This window comes from Podarcis liolepis (assembly GCF_965112155.1).
Source record: "Podarcis liolepis genome assembly, chromosome: 1".
Lineage (NCBI taxonomy): Eukaryota > Metazoa > Chordata > Lepidosauria > Squamata > Lacertidae > Podarcis > Podarcis liolepis.
The window spans coordinates 16,018,584-16,041,961 of NC_139554.1; the positions used below are offsets into that span (position 1 = coordinate 16,018,584).

The window sequence follows — 23,378 nt, forward strand, 5'->3', positions numbered from 1 at the left end:
TTCAGGTCTGCCCTTCCTTTCTGTCCAGTCAGCAGGCCCAGACGGGGGGGGGGGGGGGTCATATGGGCCACTTAGCCTGGGCCTCCGATTCCAAAGGGGGCCTCGGTCAGCATACAGTGGTACCTCGCAAGACGAATGCCTCGCAAGACAAAAAACTCGCTAGACGAAAGGTTTTTCCGTTTTCGATTTGCCTCGCAAGACGAATTTCCCTATGGGCTTGCTTCGCAAGAAGAAAACGTCTCGCGACTTTGTTTCCTTTGTCTAAAAACAAAGACATGTTTTGTTTATAAAGTTAATTTATTTTCCCTTCAATTTTTGAACTGCTCTTTACAGTATGTGTGACTTTAAAGAGCAGTTAATAAACTGTTGTTGTACCAAATTTGGCTTTGTTTGGACTTTTTTTGACCATAGGAACGCATTAATTGATTTTCAATGCATTCCTATGGGATTTCGTGATTCGCAAGACGAAAAATTCGCTAGACGACAAAACTTGCAGAACGAATTAATTTTGTCTTGCGGGGCACCACTGTATTCACAATCGCAGGGGATGCACTGGGGCGAACACAGAGGCGCAAAGGCAGCGGTGGCGGTGGGCAGATTCCCTGCGGCCATGGCTGGCTGGCAGTGCAAGAGAAAAGCTTCCCTGGCGTCCGGGGTGGGGCCTGCGATTGGCTCCACAGAGGAGTACAGAACGGGCGCCGGGTGGGTGGAGGCAACCAAGGCTCCAGCTGCCAGCGCGCCGCGAACGTGATGGTGGACCATGTTTTTCATGCTGTTAAAAGTTGGTGAGTTTTTGTTTGAAATCTTGTTTCCAAAAATTAAAACCACACGTATCTTAAAGATAAGTGTGTTGGCTTTCTTATCGCAATGATAAACATAAACCACGATAAGGCGAAGTTGCTTGATTTTTCCTGCGCAATTCAAGAATTTGCAGAAAAGAAAGCTAGGAAAGCATTTTTAAATGTAAATACTTAAAATAATCCTTATGTATTTTGAAAAAGCACTATTGTATATCTATATTTTCCATTTCGTCTTTATATGCAGATATGGTTCAAGCCTTGAAATAAAATTATATGCCAGCATAACTTTTTGTGAAAATTGTTTATATACTTACTTATTTATAAGACTACAGTTATCCCCAGGGTAAAAAAAATTATCTACCTGGCCTGGGCCTCTGCCTGGCTCTGCAAGGCCCTGCCAGTCAGCGGCGGACGAAGCCGATTGGGCGCCTGGGGCGGTGCACATGCTCGGTGCCCAGGGGCGGGGCCAGCTGCCCACAAGGTGGGGCGAGCTGGGACAAGAAGCTCCACAGGCCTCCACGGAGTCGGCCTGCCTCCTTCCACTCAGCCACACTACAGCTGAGGGGGAGGTGGCAGGTGGCCCGTTTCGGCCCGTGGAGAGGTGGCGGGTGCCCAAGCAACCACGTCACTCCTAGGAGAGATGCGTGTGGCTCGGGCATGCTGCGGGCTCTGGGGTGAGTGCCGCCCGGCATTTTGTCACACCCCCCCAGTAGGGACCCCTGGCACGGCCCGCCCCCACTGCACCCCATTCCTCCACCCCTGTGCCCAGTACACATTAATGCCCTTAGAAAAACCTGCCAATATCAATGGATGGAGTATATCGATGCACAGAGCTTGTTATCTTTCGCCGGTGTGTCAGAAAAAGCAGAATAAACTTGCAAGGCAGCCCCGGGACAGACGTTACCTTCTTTTGCTGGAGCTGCGGAAGCCAACGCAAACGCCCATTTTGTGGCCGAAGCAGTGCCGCGAGGCACGACGTTATTCCAGTAAGTACCTGGAGAAGGAAGGAGGAATAGTCTTAGCATGGAAACAGCCAGCTTTCTCCCAAACTCTTCTGGTGCTCCTGAGATTCCTGCTTCAAGTTTTTAGTCTAAACACCATGGAATTCTCATCTTAGGCCCTTCCCTCCAAGGGAGGTGTGAGAGCAGGCCTTTTCAGGGATGGCCCCCTGTTTGTGGAATGCTCTGTGAGGCACACTTGGCATCACCATCACTATCTGTTTTTAGGTGCCAGGCAGAAACGTCTTTATTTGCTTTTGTAAGTTGCTCTGAGTTCACCTTTCTGAAAAAGAAGTGACTAATATTATTGGTCATATTATTATTAGTCAATATTATTATTTGTAATAATATTCTTCATCACCATCATCATCATCTATGCATTCATCTCTCTCATATAATGAAAATTGCTGTGGATATGGAGTAGAGTTTCCACTCACAGTGATGTTTCCAAAAATATGTATTGCTCAGAATATGGTGTCAAATGATCCGCTTCTGCTTTTGCCCACTTTGGAATGGCAGAATTACCAAAGAGGTTGACCACCATTTCTCACAGAACTTTAGTGTTCGAAGGGACATTGAAGGTCCTCTAGTCAAACTCTCTGCAATGCAGGTATCATTCGCCCAATGTGGGGTTCAAACCCACAACCTTGAGATTAAGAGTCTCACGCTCTACTGACTGAGCTATCCCATTACAACGCAAGTACATGCTGCCATGGGAGGTTCAGGGAGTCTTCCATTTCTAAGCAGTTGGCATGAATGAAGACACACTGTTGTGCTGCTAAATGTGGACAAACCGCCTGGCTTCGCCTTTTGCAAACAGAAGCCAGCAACCAAAAGCGCGCCTACCTATGAGGTTTCCCTTCGCTACGTGAAACTCGTTCTTCCCCGACGAGATCCAGACGCCGCCGCTGCTGACGGCGAGGAGACTCGGCTGACACTGAAGCGGCTGTGGCCAGAAAGCCGTGCGGAGTTTGTCTGCCACCTTCTCGACGGGGGCCTGAGCTGCTGTGGCTACTGTCTGGGTTGCCTGGATGATGGTCTGGAAAAGGCTGCTCTGGTCAAACACTACATAATCCGTAATGCTTACCTGGGGGGGATGTATAAAAGAACCAGGTCAGCGAAATAGAAAGATAAGACTGGATAATAGGCAAAATCCCGATGTATTATCAATGAGGTTTGTGAGTCTCTCTGATTTCAAGAGGAGAAAAATCCACATTTGAAATCAGTGGGACTAATAATAATAATAATAATAATTTATTTATACCCCACCCTCCCTGGCCAGAGCAGGGCTCAGGGCAGCTAACACCAGTAAAATTACAATAAAAACATAATAAGGGATGGGGGGACGACGACACCAATTTAAAATACAGGTTAGAAATAAAATTCAAAATGTAGCCTCATTTTAATAGTAGCCCATAGATCAAAACCATAAGGGGAGGGAAACATAAGGGTCAGACTGAGTCCAAACCAAAGGCCACCCTCACTTTGTCTGCATTGTGTCCAATAGAAACATAGGAAGCTGCCTACCTAGTGTTCTTCAATATTGGGTTCCTAGATGTTGGTGGACTACAACTCCCATCATCCCTGACCCACTGGGCTCAGCTGGCCGTGGAATATGGGAGTGCTAGTCCAAGAAAATCTGGGGACCCAGGTTGAAGAATGCTGGTCTACACTGATTGGTAACGGCTCTCCAGAGTTTCAGGCGGGGGTCGCTCCCAGCCCTATCTGGAAATGCAGAGGATTAAGCCCGGGACCTTCTACATGCAAAGCATAAAGGTAAAGGTACCCCTGACCATTAGGTCCAGTCGCAGACGACTCGGGGGTTGCGGCGCTCATCTCACTCTATAGGCCGAGGGAGCAGGCGTTTGTACACAGACAGACAGGCTAGCAGGACTAAGCCACTTCTGGCGAACCAGAGCAGCGCACGGAAACACCGTTTACCTTCCCACCGGAGTGGTACCTATTTATCTACTTGCACTTGACATGGTTTCGAATTGCTAGGTGGGCAGGAGCAGGGACTAAGCAACGGGAGCTCACCCCATCGCAGGGATTCGAACCGCCGACCTTCTGATCAGTAAGTCCTAGGCTCTGTGGTTTAGACCACAGCGCCCCCCGCATATGATGTACAGTTGGGTTATTGCCCTTCCTGAATATTTGCAGTTATTCTGGCTATTGGCAACAACAAATAGTGAGGACCATCAGAAGGCAGTTTGTGTAATACTGAATTCTGCTTGCCTCGCTCTTGAAGCTGTTTTTAGTTTTATGCTTCGGAACCAGAGAAGTGACAAAGAAACAAGCACTATAGATCTCCAATCTGGAGTGCTGTTAATCAAAAAATTAGGTGGCTCTGAAATATCCTAGCAGAACAGTGTGTAGATTAGTGAACTGCAAAGGGGCACCTCAATTCCTTTGGAAGGGTTGGTTGTTACATCAAAGGCAAGCAGCCAAGCTGTTCCTTTTGAGAAAGTATGTGCAAAAACAACGTGGGGGGGGGGGAGTAGGGAGAAAACCCTACACCTGACAAGAAAATCCGAGTAACAGGGCTGATATTTTGCAAAGGGGAAACAGTAACGTTTGTCTCACTCCACAGCTGGAGATTAGTGAAGGTTTGTGAGAACACTGACTAGCAAAAGGAAGGAGCTCAGATACCTCACTTAGCAAGATAAATGTGAGTTTAGTTCTTTATCTCTATTTTTTCTTCAGTGGCTCTAATGGGAACAGGACCAGATAGACTCCTTTATCTTGCGTTTAGGAACTAACCTATAAGAGAAATCATATATAAAGCCATGTCTGTTGGCAGTGCCACACTACAACCCCTGCAAAAACAACTTTAACAGTCATGGCTTTCCCCCCAGAGAATCCTAGGGAACTGTAGTTTGTTGAGGGAGCCAAGAATTGCAACGACACCCTAAAACTGCAGTTCCCAGGGCTGATCGGATGTTTTTTACTTGACTCAATGTTTGTAGTACGTCAATTTCCCAACAACCATATTGAGCAGCTCAACAATAACCGCCTTTAAAATGAGCAAACATTACAATCGCTATTGTCACATCAAAAGCACAACAGCATATAAATAGCACAGAAAACAAATTCGTCATTTAAGTAATCCAGTTCTATACAAACTCACAGCGAGTTAAAAATATCAGAAGTGGCTGCTGAGCACCAGCCCTGTGCCACCAGAGACACTTTCTCTGGGATGGGGCTTCCTCACCCAGGACGCTTTGGGAAGCCATGAATAAGAGTTCTTTATATGTAGGGTATGGTTGTGACCTTACTGTGAACACCAGGCTCCTGGAGAGGAGATAAAGGTAAGGGACCCCTGACCATTAGGTCCAGTCGTGACCAACTCTGGGGTTGCGGCGCTCATCTCGCTTTATTGGCCGAGGGAGCCGGCGTACAGCTTCCGGGTCATGTGGCCAGCATGACTAAGCCGCTTCTGGCGAACCAGAGCAGCACACGGAAACGCCGTTTACCTTCCCACCAGAGTGGTACATATTTATCTACTTGCACTGTGGCGTGCTTTTGAGCTGCTAGGTTGGCAGGAGGAGGGACCGAGAAACGGGAGCTCACCCCATCGCGGGGATTCGAACCGCCGACCTTCTGATCGGCAAGTCCTCGGCTCTGTGGTTTAACCCACAGCGCCACCTGCATCCCGGGTGGAGAGGAGATAGAGGCTGCTTTTTCTCCTCCTCCAGTCCTGTTGCTGTGGTGTGCTAAGCTATGGTTTGGCTTAGCGCTGCCACGTCCAAATTCCAATAGGTTGCGATCCACCATCCAGTATCAAAATCTGGCAGTGATCTACCACACTCTCCCACTGTCATTCTTCAACTTAAACATATTATATTTGGCTGGGGGAACCCAGCCAGATGGGCAGGGTATAAATAATAAATTATGATGATGATAATAAAAATAATAACAAATTATTACACCCCCCAGGGCCCTTGGTGCACGTGGGAAGGCAACATACCCTAAAATGTCCAATTCCCCCTTTACCGATGAAGAGCTCCTTGGGGAGGGAGGGGGGCAGCGGTTTACTTTTGAGTAAACACAGCTAGGCTGGAGCTGGAAAGGTGGGGAAAGTTTAGGATCCACGCAGAACTAAGAGGGAGAGCAGCTTACTTTTGAGTAAACACAGCTAGGCTGGAGCTGGAAAGGTGAGGAAAGCTCCATGTAGAACTAAGAAGGAAAGGGTGTTTTCTTCCCATGGGAACTGGCGGGAGTGGGGAGAGGGATGCCATTGTCTCTCTCATGCGCTGCCCTTCTCTCGGCTCCCTTTTCCAGCTGGCCAGCTGACTGGGCGCCTCCACAGACGCACCCCATGCAGAGCCCGCACACCTCATCTTTGCCTCCCTGCCTGGGGCTGAGGCTTGGGGGGGGGGAGGCGCCTTGCACCTTTCCGGGCCAGCCAGCTGATTGGGCGTTGGGCAAAGCAGGGTGATTGAGATGAAGATCCATCGCACGATCTACGAGTCAATACGTTGGACATACATGGTTTAGTGTGTCATCTGAACCCAGGCTTGCGGTTTTGTTTCCTGCAAACATACCATGAGCTGTAAATCAAGAACAAACCATGGTTACACCTCGTGGCTTGTCTGCAGTGGGGCGTACCAAGAGCATGGGTTTGAACGACTGGCTAAGCCAAACTACGGTTCAACGAACAGCACTGTGACAGGAGGGGGGAGCAGCAGGACCGAAGGAGGATCAAAGTGTCCACAATCTCTTCTCATGCTTGGCTTAAGCGTGACATGCAAACCGGACCAGTAGTGGCTCTCCAAGGTCTCGTGCAAAGGCTTTTCTCAGATCCGAGATCCTTTAGGTCATATTGCATCAGGGACCTTACACGTGCAAAGCATGTATTTTGCCCTCTGCATTTACTGAAAGTAGAAGAAGGAATGCCTACTTGCCACCAGTGGTTATCATCCCCTTGTGGTTTCTTGGAAACAACACCTGTTCTGAACCACAGATAGCCATGGATGTCTAAAACCCATATGGTCTGCTGGTCTCCAAGAGTCACACACACCGGCTCTAGAGCTTGCATTTCACTGCAAAAATGAACAAAAGTCACAACACATTTGCACACAAGTGTTTCCACCCTCCCCAAATATACAGCCCATACCATGCCCTGCCAATTTTTCTGATTTACTTATTTACAGCTCTGTGAATTGAAGCTAAGACGGTTCAGTAGAATGCTATTGTTTTAGCCTTGCACACAACTCTCTCTCTCTATACCGTATTCTTCGCTCTATAAGACGCACCAGACCACAAGACGCACCTAGTTTTTGGAGGAGGAAAACAAGAAAAAAAATATTATGAATCCCAGAAGCCAGAACAGCAAGAGGGATCGCTGCGCAGTGAAAGCAGTGATCCCTCTTGCTGTTCTGGCTTCTGGGATAGCTGTGCAGCCTGCATTCGCTCCATAAGATGCACACACATTTCCCCTTACTTTTTAGGAGGGGAAAAGTGTCTTATAGAGCAAAAATACGGTATATATATATGTATGGCTCAGGTTGCAGTATATTGTGTGGGTCGTGGTAAGAGATCGCAGAAACTGCCAAGGCTATCTGTTGGAACCGTGGATCCGAGGGAAGGCATTCAGAGGAGATCGTACTGAGGAAGGAGTAGGAAAATTTCCAGAACTCGGAGAACTCTATCAGTTGCAGAACTTTGCAAGCAACTGAACGGTATGCTGGAGTTGGCCTTGTAAAGACACTCCGCTAAATGGCTGTTTTCTGTGGTGAGCTTAATCGCTTGGCTGAGCTTCCATGGTGCATACACCACCCAACACCTCAAAACGCACAGCCCTGCATCTAAGAAGGTAAATCAAAGAAACTTTTAGTACTCGTTGGAACATGACCGCATGAATGCACAGCTGTTATCAAATTGTGCAATATTAAATGCCAGCTGATACAACTTCCTCGTGCTGCTTCCACAACTGGGCTGCTTTTCAGCCTTTTGTACAGTTTCAGAACAGAGCGCAATGTAACGCGAGGTCAATGAAACCTGCTGCCCCGATTAGGAAACTGGCCTTCTCGCGTGATGCAATGCTCCCCTCCAAAGATGTGTAAATCCAAACTAAGGTGTTGCAAGATCAGGGAACAACTATTACAGAACATACCTGCTGATTAAACACCGCTTACCTGATGACATCGCATTTCCACTGCTCCCCTTCAGGGCAGAAGCTGCTTACCCCCTCGCGGTACAGAAGCGCACGATGCTCAGTTAATGCCCAGACAACATTATTTCTGGCTGTGACCTGCGAGAGCGGATAGGGACAGTCCACTTTTACTGCTCTGGCACAGGGACGATCCACACTCAGGCCTTCAAGTAAAATATAGAGTAGAAATAAATTGCATTAACTCACTTTTTATGCTTACGGTGCTCACCTTCAGGGTTCATAAATTATCTTCCTGTGGTTATTATGGCCATGCTTTAAGCTCACAGTGTGCTCTCTTAGCACATTCCTTTCCGGGAATGGCCTGTGGTGTTTTCTTCCTGGTCAGAAATTACTGTTCTTATCAATTTCATTCTGAAAAAAGCCTTGATATCTGTGGATGTTCGCACACTCTTAAATCATATTCCTGTGGGCAACGAAAGTGGGTTCTGCAAGCCTCTACAGTGCCTAAGAGACTTCTGCTGTAAAATGTCTATCTCACACTTTTTATGTATGAATGCATGACTCACAATCATCCCTTTCTTTTAGATACCTCTTTAGACATTTGGACTTCCTATATGAATGTATACATTTAAATCAGGACTGATGGAATATTCTTATTGTTAATGCCAGCAGGTAATGAAGTTTTAAAATAGATAGATAGATAGATAGATAGATATTACTGATCTGTTTGTTTCTCCCTTACTTATTTGCTTGTGTGACATTTACCAATTAAAAAAAAAAGTGTGTTTCTTTTTTAAATCTACTTTTATCTGTGTCCTCTGATAACACTGCTTTCAATAACTTGAGTCATGATTTGCCTTGGCAAGGGGAGGGGGTAAAGGAGGATGGGAAATGGCAGGGAAAATGTCTGCTTTACTTCGTCACAACCTTGAGAAGTTTCCAAAGAACCAGAGGGTTCTCCCAAAATGCACTTTTTTGGGGGGGAGGGCGGAGAGGGAAACACCACCACCCTAGAAGAAGCAAAAAAGCAAGTTAACTGAGGTACCTGTCTGCAGGTACAGATCGCCATTTGTTCGGATAATCCAGGCAGTGTCATCACTCAAAGATACAAATGCTGTCTCAGGCAAAGCTTCGTACCAGTGACGCTTTCCTTTAATAGTCACTTTTCCACAGGCAAAGGCTTTATTGGTTTTGTGCTCAACCTTCCAGAGAAGAGTCCCTGAGGAAGAAGCTTCACATTAGTCAGATGAATCATGTTTAGCGCAAGGGAACACCTCCGGACCTTCTTAGGCGCTCCAATTTTATTCGTTAGTTACAGTCATTTTAAAGCTTGAAAGACCTACTTTCATGGAATATACAGTGGTACCTCGGTTTAAGAACAGGCCTGTTTACGATCTGTTCGGTATATGAACTCCTCAAAACCGGAAGTAGTGTTCTGGTTAGCAAAATTTACCTCAGTCTGCAAACCGAAGCTGAACGGTGGAAGGGCACCGGCAGCAGAAGGCCTCATTAGAGAAAGCACGCCTCAGTTTCAGAACGACTTTGGTTTAAGAACGGACTTCCGGAAAAGATTAAGTTCGTAAACCGAGGTTCCACTTTATATATATTGGACCCCTGGATGGTTAAGTCCAGTCAAAAGCAAATATCAGGCTGAGGGAGCGGCATTTGTCCACAGACAGCTTTCCGGGTCATGTGGCCAGCATGACTAAACAGCTTCTGGTGCAACAGAACACTGTGACGGAAACCAAAGCACACAGAAACACTGTTTACCTTCCCGCCATAGCGGTACCTATTTATCTACTTGCACTGGTGTGCTTTCGAACTGCTAGGTTAGCAGGAGCTGGGACAGAGCAATGGGAGCTCACCGCAATGACATACCGGCAAAAAGCATTTTTATGGACAGCACAGCCACAGAAGTTGCTTGCAAGGTTTCCCTTTAAGCAGGGCCCAAAGGCCTTCACAGCTGTAGTTCACAGGACCAGCTACTGAAGATGTGCCTGTATAACTCTGTGTCTTGCGTTACTGGAATAATTTCATTATCCACCCTGTGGATGCAAAATGTTTTGCTGGAAATGTCCCCCAAAGGTCTTAAACCCATTTGAAGGCACACTGCTTTTAGTACTTGGACCATTATCGTATTATTTTACAACTGTTTGAGACGCACTAGGTTTTTATTTGAACTGAGAGCTGCCTGGTAAGCCCTGGTAAAAAAATAAAATAAGCCAGCATTGCCCCCTGTAGCATTATACTGCATGCTGCTAAAATTCCAAAGACGTTGAACAGAATTGTCACAGAAAATCAGGCACAGCTTAAGGGGCAGGTAGGAGAGTCAGAACATACAATCAGGAGAACTGATAAAAACGCTTTTTCGAGACTACACTTCAGGCTGGGTGCGCATGGAGGGGGCTTGTCCGAACCTTCTCCTCCTGGCAAAAACCACCCCTCCACACAAGAGTACTAGTCTGCCAGGGGAAGGTTATATTTCAACCCAACAGGTTTCTTATCACCAAAACATGTAACCTAACCAGTCCATTTGCAGCCTATGGTGGAACAGTTCAGGGAAGCTTGACTGCTTTTCTACAACAGGCAACCAGACGCCCTCAGCCTATTGTTTTCAGTACTAACGCAACAGACTATAAACCCCAGCTCCAAACGTAATTCTGGACTCTAGAAGTATGCACCAGAAATGCACTGGTTCTGCTACCGAGATCTGTAAAGGCAAAGGTAAAGGGACCCCTGACCATTAGGTCCAGTCGTGACCGACTCTGGGGTTGCGGTGCTCATCTCGCTTTATTGGCCGAGGGAGCCGGCGTACAGCTTCCGGGTCATGTGGCCAGCATGACTAAGCTGCTTCTGGCGAACCAGAGCAGCGCACGGAAATGCCGTTTACCTTCCTGCCAGAGCGGTACCTATTTATCTACTTGCACTTTGACGTGCTTTCGAACTGCTAGGTGGGCAGGAGCTGGGACTGAACAAGGGGAGCTCACCCCGTCGCAGGGATTCGAACCGCCGACCTTCTGATCGGCAAGTCCTAGGCTCTGTGGTTTAACCCACAGCGCCACCCGCGTCCCTTGCACCGAGATCTGTAAGTTGCTCATAATCATTTCAAGGGTCGCGCATGGACCTTGTCTGCGGGAAGAATGATCTCTGTATATAAGAAAAGGCAAACGAAGTTTAATCAAACAGAGGGCAGCTGCAACGAGGCTTTTGCAGCAGAGTTGCAGAAGCCATCCCCCCCCCAACCGAGTACAGAAGGCAAAATGATGATGGTGATGATGGTGATGAAAAGAATGGCAGGCTAACCAACCTGAAGGAGAGACTGCCACCTGCTGGACATTATCTTCAAACTTCTGCCATCGCAAACCAGCACTAGGTAAAGCACTGCAGTACAGGCCACCTTTGTAGTCCAGGCACCAAATGTATTTTTCAGAGACAACCAGGCTCAGTATTCCATAGCCAGGACCTGCGTAGCCCATCCAGCTTTCTGCAAACTAAAGACTGGAGAGTTAGAATGCAGGTGAGGTATCTTTATCGGTGCGAGAAATCAGACAAACTTCGACATTACGAAAAGGGGGGGGGAGTGCATTCATTGTATCTTCTTGAAATGCTCCATTAAAAAAGGATCATTTGATTTCTGCAAGACAGACATTAAAGAACGCAGTCTCTAGAAATTTATTTAGTTATATCCAATGTAAGTTTTCTCAGCTTTATCACCCACCCTGGTAACTGTTTTGATAGTTATGGCAGGATTTCTAGACCCAGGAAAACACCATTAATTCCTAGACATTGGAATGATGGCTCCTAGATGTGAATCCAAAAGTACGTTTCTTATGCCGACCAGAGGCAGGTAAAGTCTGATAGGGTATGGATGCTCTGTGCTGAAGCTTCAAGAATAAATTGGCTTGGTGTAATAAATTTAAGTGCCAGAAATAAAGGGGTAATCGCTCTTTGCTACACTGCAACCGTCTTCTCCTTCATAACAAACGCCTCCAGTGTCCCATGGCTCTCTTCCTACTTCCGTAAACCAAACAAAAGCATATTTGCAGTTTCTAGTTGTTGAAACCTGTTTGTTTTTTTTAAGCTTCTGGAAAGCCAGTATTCTAGAAAGTCAGCTTGCGGCATTGGCTCATAAGAGACTGGCCCCAATATCCTAAACACTGTGCTTCATTTTAAAGATGTAATAAAATAGGGACTGGATTGAGAGGAAACACATGTGGAGTGCAAGATGGCTTTCCTGCTTCTCCCCTCTCCCCCCACCCCCGCTGCCTGAATCCACTTGTGGGGATTGCAGGGAACATTGTGGTTTGGAGAGCTCCAGCAGAAGTGAGAGAAATCAATGGGGAAATGGCTGGTGGGGCCGCAAGGACCTTCCACTCACGCCGGGGAGCCTCTAGGGCAGGCATAGGCAAACCCCGGCCCTCCAGATGTTTGGGACTACAATTCCCATCATCCCTAGCTAACAGGACCAGTGACCAGGGATTATGGGAACTGTAGTCTCAAACATCTGGAGGGCCGGAGTTTGCCTATGCCTGCTCTAGGGTGTGATGCAAGTTTGTATTCCAGCGCATACCTGATCCGACTTTAAAAGCGCTCCTTCATCTAAGCTGGTTCTGACTTTTTCCTGGGGCGGGAGGCAGCCCCCCATTTCTGTCACACTAGTCTCAGAGGATGAGTAAGGCAAACCGTGCCTGTAGATATCCTCTTCGTCACTCGATGCCGATCTCTCAGCTGCTGCATCGGAAGTGTTGCTTATCCATTCACTGGCAGCGCTAGCGTTGGGGTTAGCCGTCAGTGGCTCCCTGAAATCCTGCCCGGGTAATGCACTCTCTTGAAGACAGCTCTCCTCTTTAAAAGGGGCAGGAAGGGGACTGGCGGGGACTGGGTCCGTTAGAGGTAGCTGCTGCTTCTGTTCTGTGTGGGTCTCACCTCCCGCCTCCTGACCAGATGAGTCCTCAGCACTAAGGCTGGCTTTCACATCTCCAGACATCCCTTTCTCAGGGTTTGTCTCTTCCAGAGAATCTAAAACACCTAACTTAGCTAAAGTGCCTTCTGTTTTATGCAGAACAGAACAACGCTCTTCATCCTGGGCTGGCGGTTTTGAGACGATTTCGTTTTGTTCAGACGTAGAGCTCCAATTACATTCAGCGCCATCGCTAACCACTTTATCTTCTGCGAGAAGCAAGGGGGAAGCGGAAGCCAAGGAGCTCCTAGCGGGAGATGTGCCCACTTCGCTCTCGCCGTTGGAACATTTCAGGACTTCTGGCGCATCGTCGTCCTCTGGTGTCAGAGCAGCTACCGATTCTGGCGACTGAAGGACGCTGAATGTTTCAGAGCCATTTTCCTCCTGTGGCATGTTTTGGGATTCGATGCAGAATACACTTTCCTGGTCTTCAGAACTGCCCATGAGGCTAGATTCAATAGAGAAAGAGTCCGCGTTTACAGACTGAGGGCTGTCAGCAAAGTCTCGACGTTCACAGGACGGTGTGCTTTCCAGAGAGCTGAGGTATCTCGAATTTTCTAAGCTCACACATAGTCGGGAAAGGTGGGAGAGGGAAATAGGTAAGCCGAGGGGCAGAGAGGAGGAAAGGGAGAAAAGAAGCTTGTTAATTAAGGGAATGCCATTCTAGGGCCAACGAAAAACAAGAAACCATCTATTTGAAGCTCCTGAATTTGACCGACCAGGAATACATTGGCAGGCCAAACTACCTACTTCGGCATTGGGGGGGGGGGGGGACTTGCCACCAAAGCAGAACATCAACGCAATCTTAACTGTTGTGTTGTAGTAGCCAAAGGACTGAGCTGTGATTCAGGAAGTTTCTGGTTTGAATGTCACCTCTACCCCACTGCTGTCAAAGGGGAAATCCTCTCTCTCAGCCTCTGTCCCCACTCTCCAATAGGGAGAAGTAACATTGATTTATACTGCAGGGTTATTTTAAGTATTACAAAACTCTGAATGCACTAAACCAGGGACATCCAACTCCCAAGAGCTGCGATCTACTCCTGGAAAAAAATTACAAAGCTGTTGAGCTTTTTTTACGGGGGACAGCAAATAGTTCTGCCACCGGGGGGGGGGGGGGGGGACACAGGCACGACAAACATCAAAATAGTAGTAGTAGTAGTAGTCCTACCAGCAGTAATGCCGTCTTCCATTCTTGAAATCATGCGTGAATAAAGGACAGAATGAGGGGGCAGGGGCGGGTGCTCCTTCCCACCCCCTGCGGAGGAAAAAGAGCCCGCGATCGACCGCGATAAAACAGGGACTGACCTGTCGATCACGGTCGACCGGTTGGACACCCCTGCTCTAAACTGCTTATCATCTTCGAACAGCAGTGAAACCATGATGGGGTGTGGGGTTATTGGTTTGTGTTTTTTTTGTTCCCGTTTCAATAATAATAATAATAATAATAATAATAATAATAATAATAATAATAAATTTTATTTAAACCCCGCCCTCCCCGGCCAGAATCAGGCTCAGGGCAGCTAACACCAATAAAATCACAGTAAAAACATAATGGGGGGGGACTATTTAAAATACAGGTTAAAATGCAATTTAAAATGCAGCCTCATTTTAAAAGTAGCCGATAAATTATTATGCATTTTGTGTTTTTTTTATATTGCATTTTTATGTTGTGAACTGACCTGAGATCTATGAAAGGCGGTATACAAATCTGTCTGCTCAGAGTACTGGACCTTACGATAAAGGGTGGGTAAGAAACCCACCGCCAAGCAAAAATTAAAAAATATTTTTTTTTACCAGATCTTTTCTTTTTCTTCTTCTTCACTTTGATTGGCTTGACGACCAGCTCCTGGTTGAAGTCTTCGGAGCTGATCACACTGAACCGCTGCGAAGAAAGCAGACCTTCTTTCTGGACTTGGACTGAGGCCTGTTCTCCACTGGTCACAAAACTGCAGCCGCTGCCCACAGAGCTGACCGAGGTGCTCCTGCTCCTGGGCTCACTGGCCACTGAGTAGCCCCGCCTTCTCGGGTCGGTGCTCAAGTCCCCGAACCCGTTGAAGCTCTGGGAACGGATCCTCTCCGTGAGCAGGGCCACTTCCAGGTCTGCTCTGGCGACAGAGCCATTCCTGTCACCAGGTGTTTGGGATGAAGGGACGCTGTTCCGTGTTTGGCTTCCTTCTGGAGACGGTTCGGACGACACAGATACCACAGCAACAGAGTACGGGCTCTGTAACTTGGGGCTCGTATCGGATAGCGGGCTCATCGATTTTCCATTCCTATCTGAAATTGGAGCATGAATGATATAATGAATGATATAATAATAATAATAATAATAATAATAATAATAATACTACAGTGGTGCCCTGCAAGACGAATGCCTCGCAAGACGGAAAACTCGCTAGACGAAGGGTTTTCCGTTTTGGAGGTGCTTCGCAAAACGAATCTCCTATGGGCTTGCTTCGCAAGACAAAAATGTCTTGCGAGTTCCTGCGGGGTTTTTTTCCTCCCCCCCCTTTTCTAAGCCGCTAAGCTGCTTATCAGCTGATCCGATAAGCCGCTAAAAGCCGCTAATCCTTCAATGGGCTTGCTTCGCATGACGAAAAAACCGCTAGACGAAGAGAATCACAGAACGGATTCTTTTCGTCTTGCGAGGCACCACTGTAATAATAATAATTTATTTATACCCCACCTATCTGGCTGGGTTTCCCCAGCCACTCTGGGTGGCTTCCAACCGAACATTAAAAACAATACAGAATCAGACATTAAAAACGTCCCTAAACAGGGCCCCCTTCAGTTGTCTTTTAAAAGCAAAATAGTTTTTATTGCAGTTTCCAAACAAGCCAACTTAAAACCGCAGTTTATGAAGCTGGTTTGTTCAGCTAACCAGAGTTTCTTTTAAACCATGATCCCTGGTTTGTAGGTAACATTAAGTCAGGATTATTTGAAATTAGAACTGAACACTCCCTCCCAGCCTTGCAAGAGGACTAAGGGGAGCATGCATGTCCGAGGATAAACTTTGGGCTAGTTCTAGCTTGTGAACACTGTACTATAGTTTGGTGTAATGTGAGAATGCAGCCAGTCTATCAATCAGACTAGCAACTACGTATTTTAAGGAAGAACAACAAAAAATCAGTGCTGTTTTGAAATTAGTAGTTGAGATCAGTGCAGTTTTCAAAGCTTCAGCCTAGCAACTTGACTCAAAATGTATCCAAGCAGAAGGCAATCTGCTCCTTGGTCTCAGGAAACATCATGCAAAATCTGGTTATGATATCTTTAGAGTTGTCTGAATGCAAAGAGAACGAACGACTTTCCAAAATATATAGCAGATTGCTAGGTGACGGACAGCAGAAGGCTAATGTCTTCATGTGTTGCTTGCAAATTTCACAGACACATCTGACTGGAAATAAAAATGGTTGACCAGATTTGGTCCAATCAAGGGGTTTGCAAAACAGCAAAATAAAAATATGCTTTTCTGCATGTGTTTTCCAAGATAAATTTGACAACAACAACAAACAAACTGTTGAAGTAAAGTGATACCACTGAAACACATCTCATTAAAAGGCTGCAATTCAACAAAAAATATCAGGAAAATTCAAACCATTTCTTTAAAAGCTGTGTCTTATTGTGTCCTAAAAATCATTCTAAGCAAGCCAGAATTTATTGTGATGCATTGGTACAGACTTGCATGCAGTAAACAAAGCCACATTCATATTAGGGCAAGGCTGGTTTGTTTGTTTTGCTTCAATGGGAGCTTTGCACATTTGTCAAGAGACATCTGGCTGCTGAGAGAGGCGTGCAAGAGGTGTCCTGTGTTCGTGGCTCCCAAATGTATCCTGGCATGTTGCTTTGGGTTAATTAGGATAGCATCTTGTCCTATAGTGACATTTTACCAGCGAGATAGTCCCAACATTTGTCCCCGAACACCTTGGTCATAGCCTTCCAATAGGTAATCTGCTTATTTTGGGCAACCCAAAATAAAACCAATAGCCCTATTCTCCAATGATTTATCCAGCCCATTCAAATGACAAGAACAAGAGGAAGTAGAATCTGTAGGCTGAGTGACCCGATAAGAGTCTTAATCTCTTAAAGAGAGCCAGTGTGGTGTAGTGGTTAAGAGCGGTAGTCTCGTAATCTGGGGAACCGGGTTCGTGTCTCCGCTCCTCCACATGCAGCTGCTGGGTGACCTTGGGCCAGTCACACTTCTTTGAAGTCTCTCAGCCCCACTCACCTCACAGAGTGTTTGTTGTGGGGGAGGAAGGGAAAGGAGAATGTTAGACTCCTGAAGGGGAGTGAAAGGCGGGATATCAAATCCAAACTCTTCTTCTGCTTCTTAAATCTGCTCCCTATTGCTAGCCTTCGCCCAAGGGAGTCCATTATCAAAAAGGCATTTCCACTCTGCAAGTGATGGTCTCCGATTTCTACTGATCCCGACCCTGAGGTGTAGCCCCCCCTTCACCTCCCCACACATAACTCCATGCCATTCCAGAAACTCCACCAATCTCCAGGTGTAACTTTTTGAGGGACAAAAAGGGCAGTGGCAGCAAAGCACGCACAGCTCCAGACACAGCTCCGTGGAATAAAACAATCATCTATGCATTAACATGAATCTTTTTTTAAAAAATTGCTATAAGCTTAGTATGCTAATGTATGCAAACCTATTGAGACCAATCCTTCTGGTCTGCTTGAGATCCTAATGATATCTCTGTCTCCCTTTAAGAGAAAAATCTCAGTTTCTGTGCAGGATACAGACACAATATCGCCAGATCCTTCCAAACTTCCAATCAGGGTCTGTGAAAGGAAGAGAAGTTAAAGATGAGCAACGAATGTGCCAGGAAGCGTTTTAGGACGCAAGCAACACTTCAGAGGCCTGATTTTATTTTTGGCAAGCAATATTATACAGTCAAATCAAGGAGCAAAACAGGAGTCCTAAAAGAAAGGAAGCGCGAATGCAGGCTTGGGGAGAGCGTGACTCATGTAAAGCTTGGCTAAGAACAGAAATGGGCTATAAATGTTTTATAAACGTAGCTCTGTTTGTGATAATTCACTCCTGGCTTAGGAAATGTAGCTTCAGACCCCAATCATAGACACTTCCAAGTCCCAAAGAAGCAAAAGATTGGCAGAAGCCCTTAAAGGACTTGGTTGAGATAAAGGGAAAGGGTAACTTGTATAAACTCAACTAATTTGCATGACCTATTTGGAATTCACTGTCAATGGTCTTTATAGCCAAGTGCAAAATGATTCCCATTAATAGCAGGCTAGGGTGGCTGAACGTGTCATCAGCTTGGAAGAGAAACGGGACTGCTAAATGTGCAAGTTTGCAAATTAAACAAACAAACAAAACTAAGAGCTGAAAATGGAAGGAGGGGGGCCTGTGAAGGTCCAGGATTTACTGAACGTTGAAGAAAAGGAACTGGAAATGGAAGGGAGTGAGGAAAGGAGAGGGAACTGACCTGCTCAACCCTTTAACAGCTTATAAGAAGATGGGGTGGGGGTTTAAAAATCAGCAACTTTCCCCTGCATTATACGAGGATTTTTCTAGGTAGGAATAGACATTTTCACCCTGCCTACAGCATCCTGCCACGCCACTCAAAATGCTCATGTTCAAGGCTACTTGTCAGCTCCAGACCTGAGCCCTCGTACACAGAACACTAAGGAAAAAGAGGGGAAAGTATTGGGATGCTTCCAGATTTCATCTCAGGCAACCAACAGGCCACCCCGTTTGAATTGACAGTGCGTCTCAGAGCATGCCCCAGAATTCCTCTGCAATGTGCAGTGGCTCCATGGCAGGTGAGTTAATATGAAGTGTCACTGCTTTATCATAAGCAAGTCTATGTCTAGAAAGCATGTTGAGATAGGAACAAAGGAAGTTGATCTGTACAAAGTCAGACCCACCAGCCCATCTAACTCAATACTGTCTACTCTGACTGGCAGTGGTTTTCCAGCGTGTCAGGCAGAAAGTCCTTCCCATCACCTGCTACTAAACCCTTTGAACTGGAGATGCCAGGGATTAATTAAACCTGTGCCCTATTTGTGCAGATCAGATAAGTTTTAACAGACCTCTAAATATCAATGTAATTTAACTGTTCCAGATTAAAGGCTATGCACGCCCAGCTTAAAATGCTACTGATCTCTTGGTTTGACTCACCTGGTTTACTGTATCTATTAAATAGATGCTATATTCATTCCAGCTCAGCACCCATCCTTCCTGGAAGAAGCAGGAAATGAGTCCAAGTTGCCTGTCTGGGAAATTGCAGCTGCTGTTGCTTAAGGGCTCCAGTCGGGGATATAATTCAAAAGGCTTCATTCCAACAGGAAATACATCTTTCAAAATAAACGTGGCCTGAACAGTCCCATGAACATCTGATTTCCAAAGGCGGATCCCAGGCCTTGCAGCAAACAGGGTCAGGTCACTTTGCTTGCACAGCCCAGGTACAAAACATGCTCCAAGTTTGCCAGTACTAAAAATGTAAAAGCAGAAGAATGATCAAGCCACATGGTTATTATACTCAGAGGTGGGGAATGGTGGGACTGGGAAGATGAACAATGCTAAAACTCTTTTGTCTCCAAGTGCAAACTGATAAAACTTTGCAGCAAACTGCGCAAGTGAAAACATGGCTCTAATAAATAATTGCAGCATAATAATAATAATAATAATAATAATAATAATAATAATAATAAATGTAAAGGACCCCTGGACGGTTAAGTGCAGTCAAAGGCGACTATGGGGTTGCAGCGCTCATCTCGCTTTCAGGCCGAGGGAGCCGGCATTTGTCCACAGACAGGTTTCTGGGTGATGTGGCCAGCATGACTAAACTGCTACTGGCGCACAGAGGACCGTGATGAGTGCCAGAGCACACAGAAAGGCTGTTTACCTTCCCGCCGCAGTGGTACCTATTTATCTACTTGCACTGGCATGCTTTTAAACTGCGAGGCTGGCAGGAGCTGGGACAGAGCAACGGGAGCTCACTCCGTCGCAGGGATTCGAACTCTCCGATCAGCAAGCCCAAGAGGCTCATGGTTTAGACCACAGCGCCACCCGCGTTACCAACATGCAATACATGAGAAAGAAAAATATGTGCTGGAAGCCAGTGGGCTCTGCATGGTCTACCATGCATGATCCAGAGTTTTTTCCAATCCCCTCTTCCTCTTGCTGCAACCCTAGGTGTCTTCCTAAACACTGTTTCTGGGAGTCAAAAGATTTGTCCCAGAGCAGAGTGCAATGCATCCACTGACCATTACACTAGGTGCACATGGAAGTACCGTGGCTCACAGTTAGGGCTGTTCCCAACCTGGATAGATACTTGCTCTTTCTTCTTCTTGGATGGGAAATATTTTAAATCCTCAAAACACAAGGGTATGAAGAAAACAAAGAGGGATTAGCAAATTTGGTATAAACAGTTTTGCTTATTTTTATTCTGCCTACCCTGTTGTGTGTGCCCTGTGCTGTTTCCTGTCTGCTCTGGAGGATTGGGGGAACACTCCTAACAGATTTAGTGGTAGTGTGTGGGCAAGAGAAAAGGGAGAGCGTTCCACTGAGCAAGGGAAAATCCTTGCACTAAAAGAATGTTCACCTTTGTTCCGCTACCTGTTTGGGGAGTTTGGGATGAAATAATAATAATAATACTGGGAGAGGATTGTGTGAATGAACAAGGAAATGTGAGTTAGCCCTTAAGTTCAGGAATCATGGGAAAACAATTACGGAACAAAATAGGGTCAGGATACTAATTTCTTGCCCACCAATAGCTGGAAGCTATTTTCACTTCAGCAGAGTCCTTCCCCACTGGAATGATTAAAAGAATAAAAACATGAACAGTACTTCAAATTATCTATTTTGCCTCCTTTATTAACAACTTTAGAAGAGGGCAACAGTGCATGAAATACCTTAGCAGAATTATACAGAGTTATATACATTATTTAAATCTCATCTCTAAATGTCTGGACAAAAATCTAGAAGACCTACTTTTTTCTGGGTTGGCTTCCAACTTGCTTGACAGATTTTTCTTCAGTGTAAAAAAGCAGACTTCGCTGTAATGTGGAGACCAGCAACACTTTCTGGCTATAATCCAGCTGCACGACTGAAGAAGGCTCTTCCAGTACCAAACTGGAGTTGCAACGACCCTGGAAGGACATAGTGTGAATATACAGAGCCGTCCTATTTCAAGTTAAGTTGTCTAAATTTGCCGGGTGGCCTGTGCAAGCTTATGTTAAAGCTGGTTTATCTAGCGTTCGACAATTTGTAGGGGATCCACTAGAATTCACTTCCCATAGTTACTGTCACAGCATTTTGGAGTGCTTCTTTCTGCTTAAGATATTTCTCCAAGTAAAAGCCTCAAGGCTGAAAGGCAGACAATGTTCAAGACCACCAGCTGATCCCATGACTGAGCAAAGATGCGACGCCAGGTCTTGCAGATCAATACCACCCACCACAGGGATTCAAGTAAATAAATGCTTTGGGGGAAACATAACAACTACAGATAGTGGTCAGGGCGGGAGGGGAATAAACCCTCAATAAATGCCATCTCACAAGTGGCAGAATTTTACGTAACTGCTCCCTTACTTACAGCCCCCTAGGCTCCACCATCTCTACATCTTAACTACCACCCTCCAATTTTAATCTATAGGAAAAGTTTTTATATACGCTTTGAATACAATGGTACCTTGGACGGCTTGGCTCCCAAACGAATCAGCTCCCCAAAGCCACAAACCCAGAAGTGAATATTCTGGTTTGCGAATGTTTGTCAGAAGCCGAACATCCGACGTGGCTTCCAATTGAGTGCAGGGAGCTCCTGCAGCCAATCGGAAGACATGCCTTGGTTTTCAAATGGTTTTGGGAATTGAACGGACTCCCGGAACGGATTTAGCTAGAGAACCAAGGTACCACTGTTATTTGTATCCCAGGTACCAAAGGTTTGGGCAAACAACCAATTACCTGATCCAGATCCAGAGCAGAATACACTATTTTCCCTTTGTCATCTCCAGAGAACAATTTCATTCCATTGGGACTCCACGCCAAGGCTGTGATGCTGCTTTTGTGGATACCAGACACGTTAAATCTCCGAAGCTGCAAAGACAGACACCAGTGAGCATACGAGAGAAACCAAGCAGAAAGCGGAAGGCCTACAGTGGGTGGGTTTATTCATTGATGTAGCTATCAAAGGCACTTCTCTATTGGTCCTGCTACTTCATTTTAATGTTCATGCACATTTCCAGAGAGATCTGTGCAGTTAGCGAACTGCAATGTCAAAAATCCCCAACTGACACTTTAACACAGAGGTTGGCAAGGCTTACCGGGCATGGGCTGGATCACTCTCACGGAGATCCTCCGTGGGCCGGGCCGGCACAGCGCGACACCAGAAATTGCATCTGCGCATGTCCGCGGCACCAGAAATCGCTTCTGCACATACACCCAAAATCGTGCCTGCGCAGAAGTGATTTTCGGCATCTGGGCATGCGCAGAACGGTTTTCGGCGCCACGGAAGAGAGTCCCTGTGCCACACTGTGCCGGTTTAGCAGGCGGCTCAGTTTGGGGGCGGCTTGTGGGCTGGTTGAACGGCCTCCGTGGGCCGCTTCCAACCCATGGCCGCTTCCAACCCATGGCTTCCAACCCAGGTTGCCGACCCCTGCTTTAACATATTATTGGCATCCGTCTGTCTTGAGAGACAATGGAGTGCACCTCTGGGGTGAAGCCAAACTGCTGCGTTAGCAGCACTGAAATGACCTCCCCAGGATGCAAACCTGGGCAGCGTGTATGGAGGTCCTGGGCTGCCCAGACAACAAGACCTCGCTGATGTGGTCAAAAGGAAAGCTAAGCAAGGCGTTTGGCACCAGCTTGGCTGCAGGAAAAAGGCGTACAAGGAGGAATCCAATTGTCTTTGGGTTTCCTCTGAGTCTTTTCTTTTCCCAAAGATGTACCACAAGGCAGTGGAGATTGCAAAGCAGCTGCTCTACCACTGAGCTGAAACATAATAATAATAATAATAATAATAATAATAATAATAATAATAATAATAATAATAATAATAATTTATTATTTATACCCTGCCCATCTGGCTGGGTTTCCCCAGCCACTCTGGGCGGCTTCCAACAAAACACTAAAATACAATAACCTAATCACACAATTAATGTGAAACATTAACCTAATCACACAATTAATGTGAAACAGCACAGGCTGTAACCAAGTTTGGCTCTTACTTGTTTGTTTCTCCCTGGCAAGGACGAGACAAGCTGAAAAATAGCAATCTTGCCCGAAGCTGTCCCAACAGCAACAAGATCATCAAAGCAGCTCAAGACTTTCACGACAGTGATAGACTCATTTTTCCCCTGGGGGAGAAAGAAAAAAAAAAGACAGCTGTAAAATTAAGATGCCATGTTTATTTGTATCGGCCGAGACAAAAATGGGATACCTGAAGAAGAGCTTTCGCTCCTCACCTGCTGACCTCAAGATCCTGAGGCAATTCTGCTGCGTGTTTCTCCACCACTGAAGCTCAAGTATGTGGAGATTTGGGGCA

General features: G+C 46.2%; 1 protein-coding gene across 1 annotated transcript in view; it reads right to left on the reverse strand.

Annotated features, from left to right (window-relative positions):
- TECPR2 (tectonin beta-propeller repeat containing 2) overlaps window positions 1–23,378 on the reverse strand; it is a gene marked incomplete at its 5' end in the record, with an annotated part of 55,299 nt that overhangs the window by 29,771 nt on the left and 2,150 nt on the right. Inside the window, 13 exon segments of the mRNA XM_083516994.1 lie at window positions 1,705–1,794; window positions 2,645–2,885; window positions 6,699–6,840; window positions 7,936–8,116; window positions 8,959–9,132; window positions 11,221–11,404; window positions 12,484–13,430; window positions 14,668–15,150; window positions 17,526–17,658; window positions 19,016–19,328; window positions 20,831–20,988; window positions 21,800–21,931; window positions 23,062–23,190. Coding sequence (XP_083373120.1) covers window positions 1,705–1,794; window positions 2,645–2,885; window positions 6,699–6,840; window positions 7,936–8,116; window positions 8,959–9,132; window positions 11,221–11,404; window positions 12,484–13,430; window positions 14,668–15,150; window positions 17,526–17,658; window positions 19,016–19,328; window positions 20,831–20,988; window positions 21,800–21,931; window positions 23,062–23,190 — 3,307 coding nt within the window.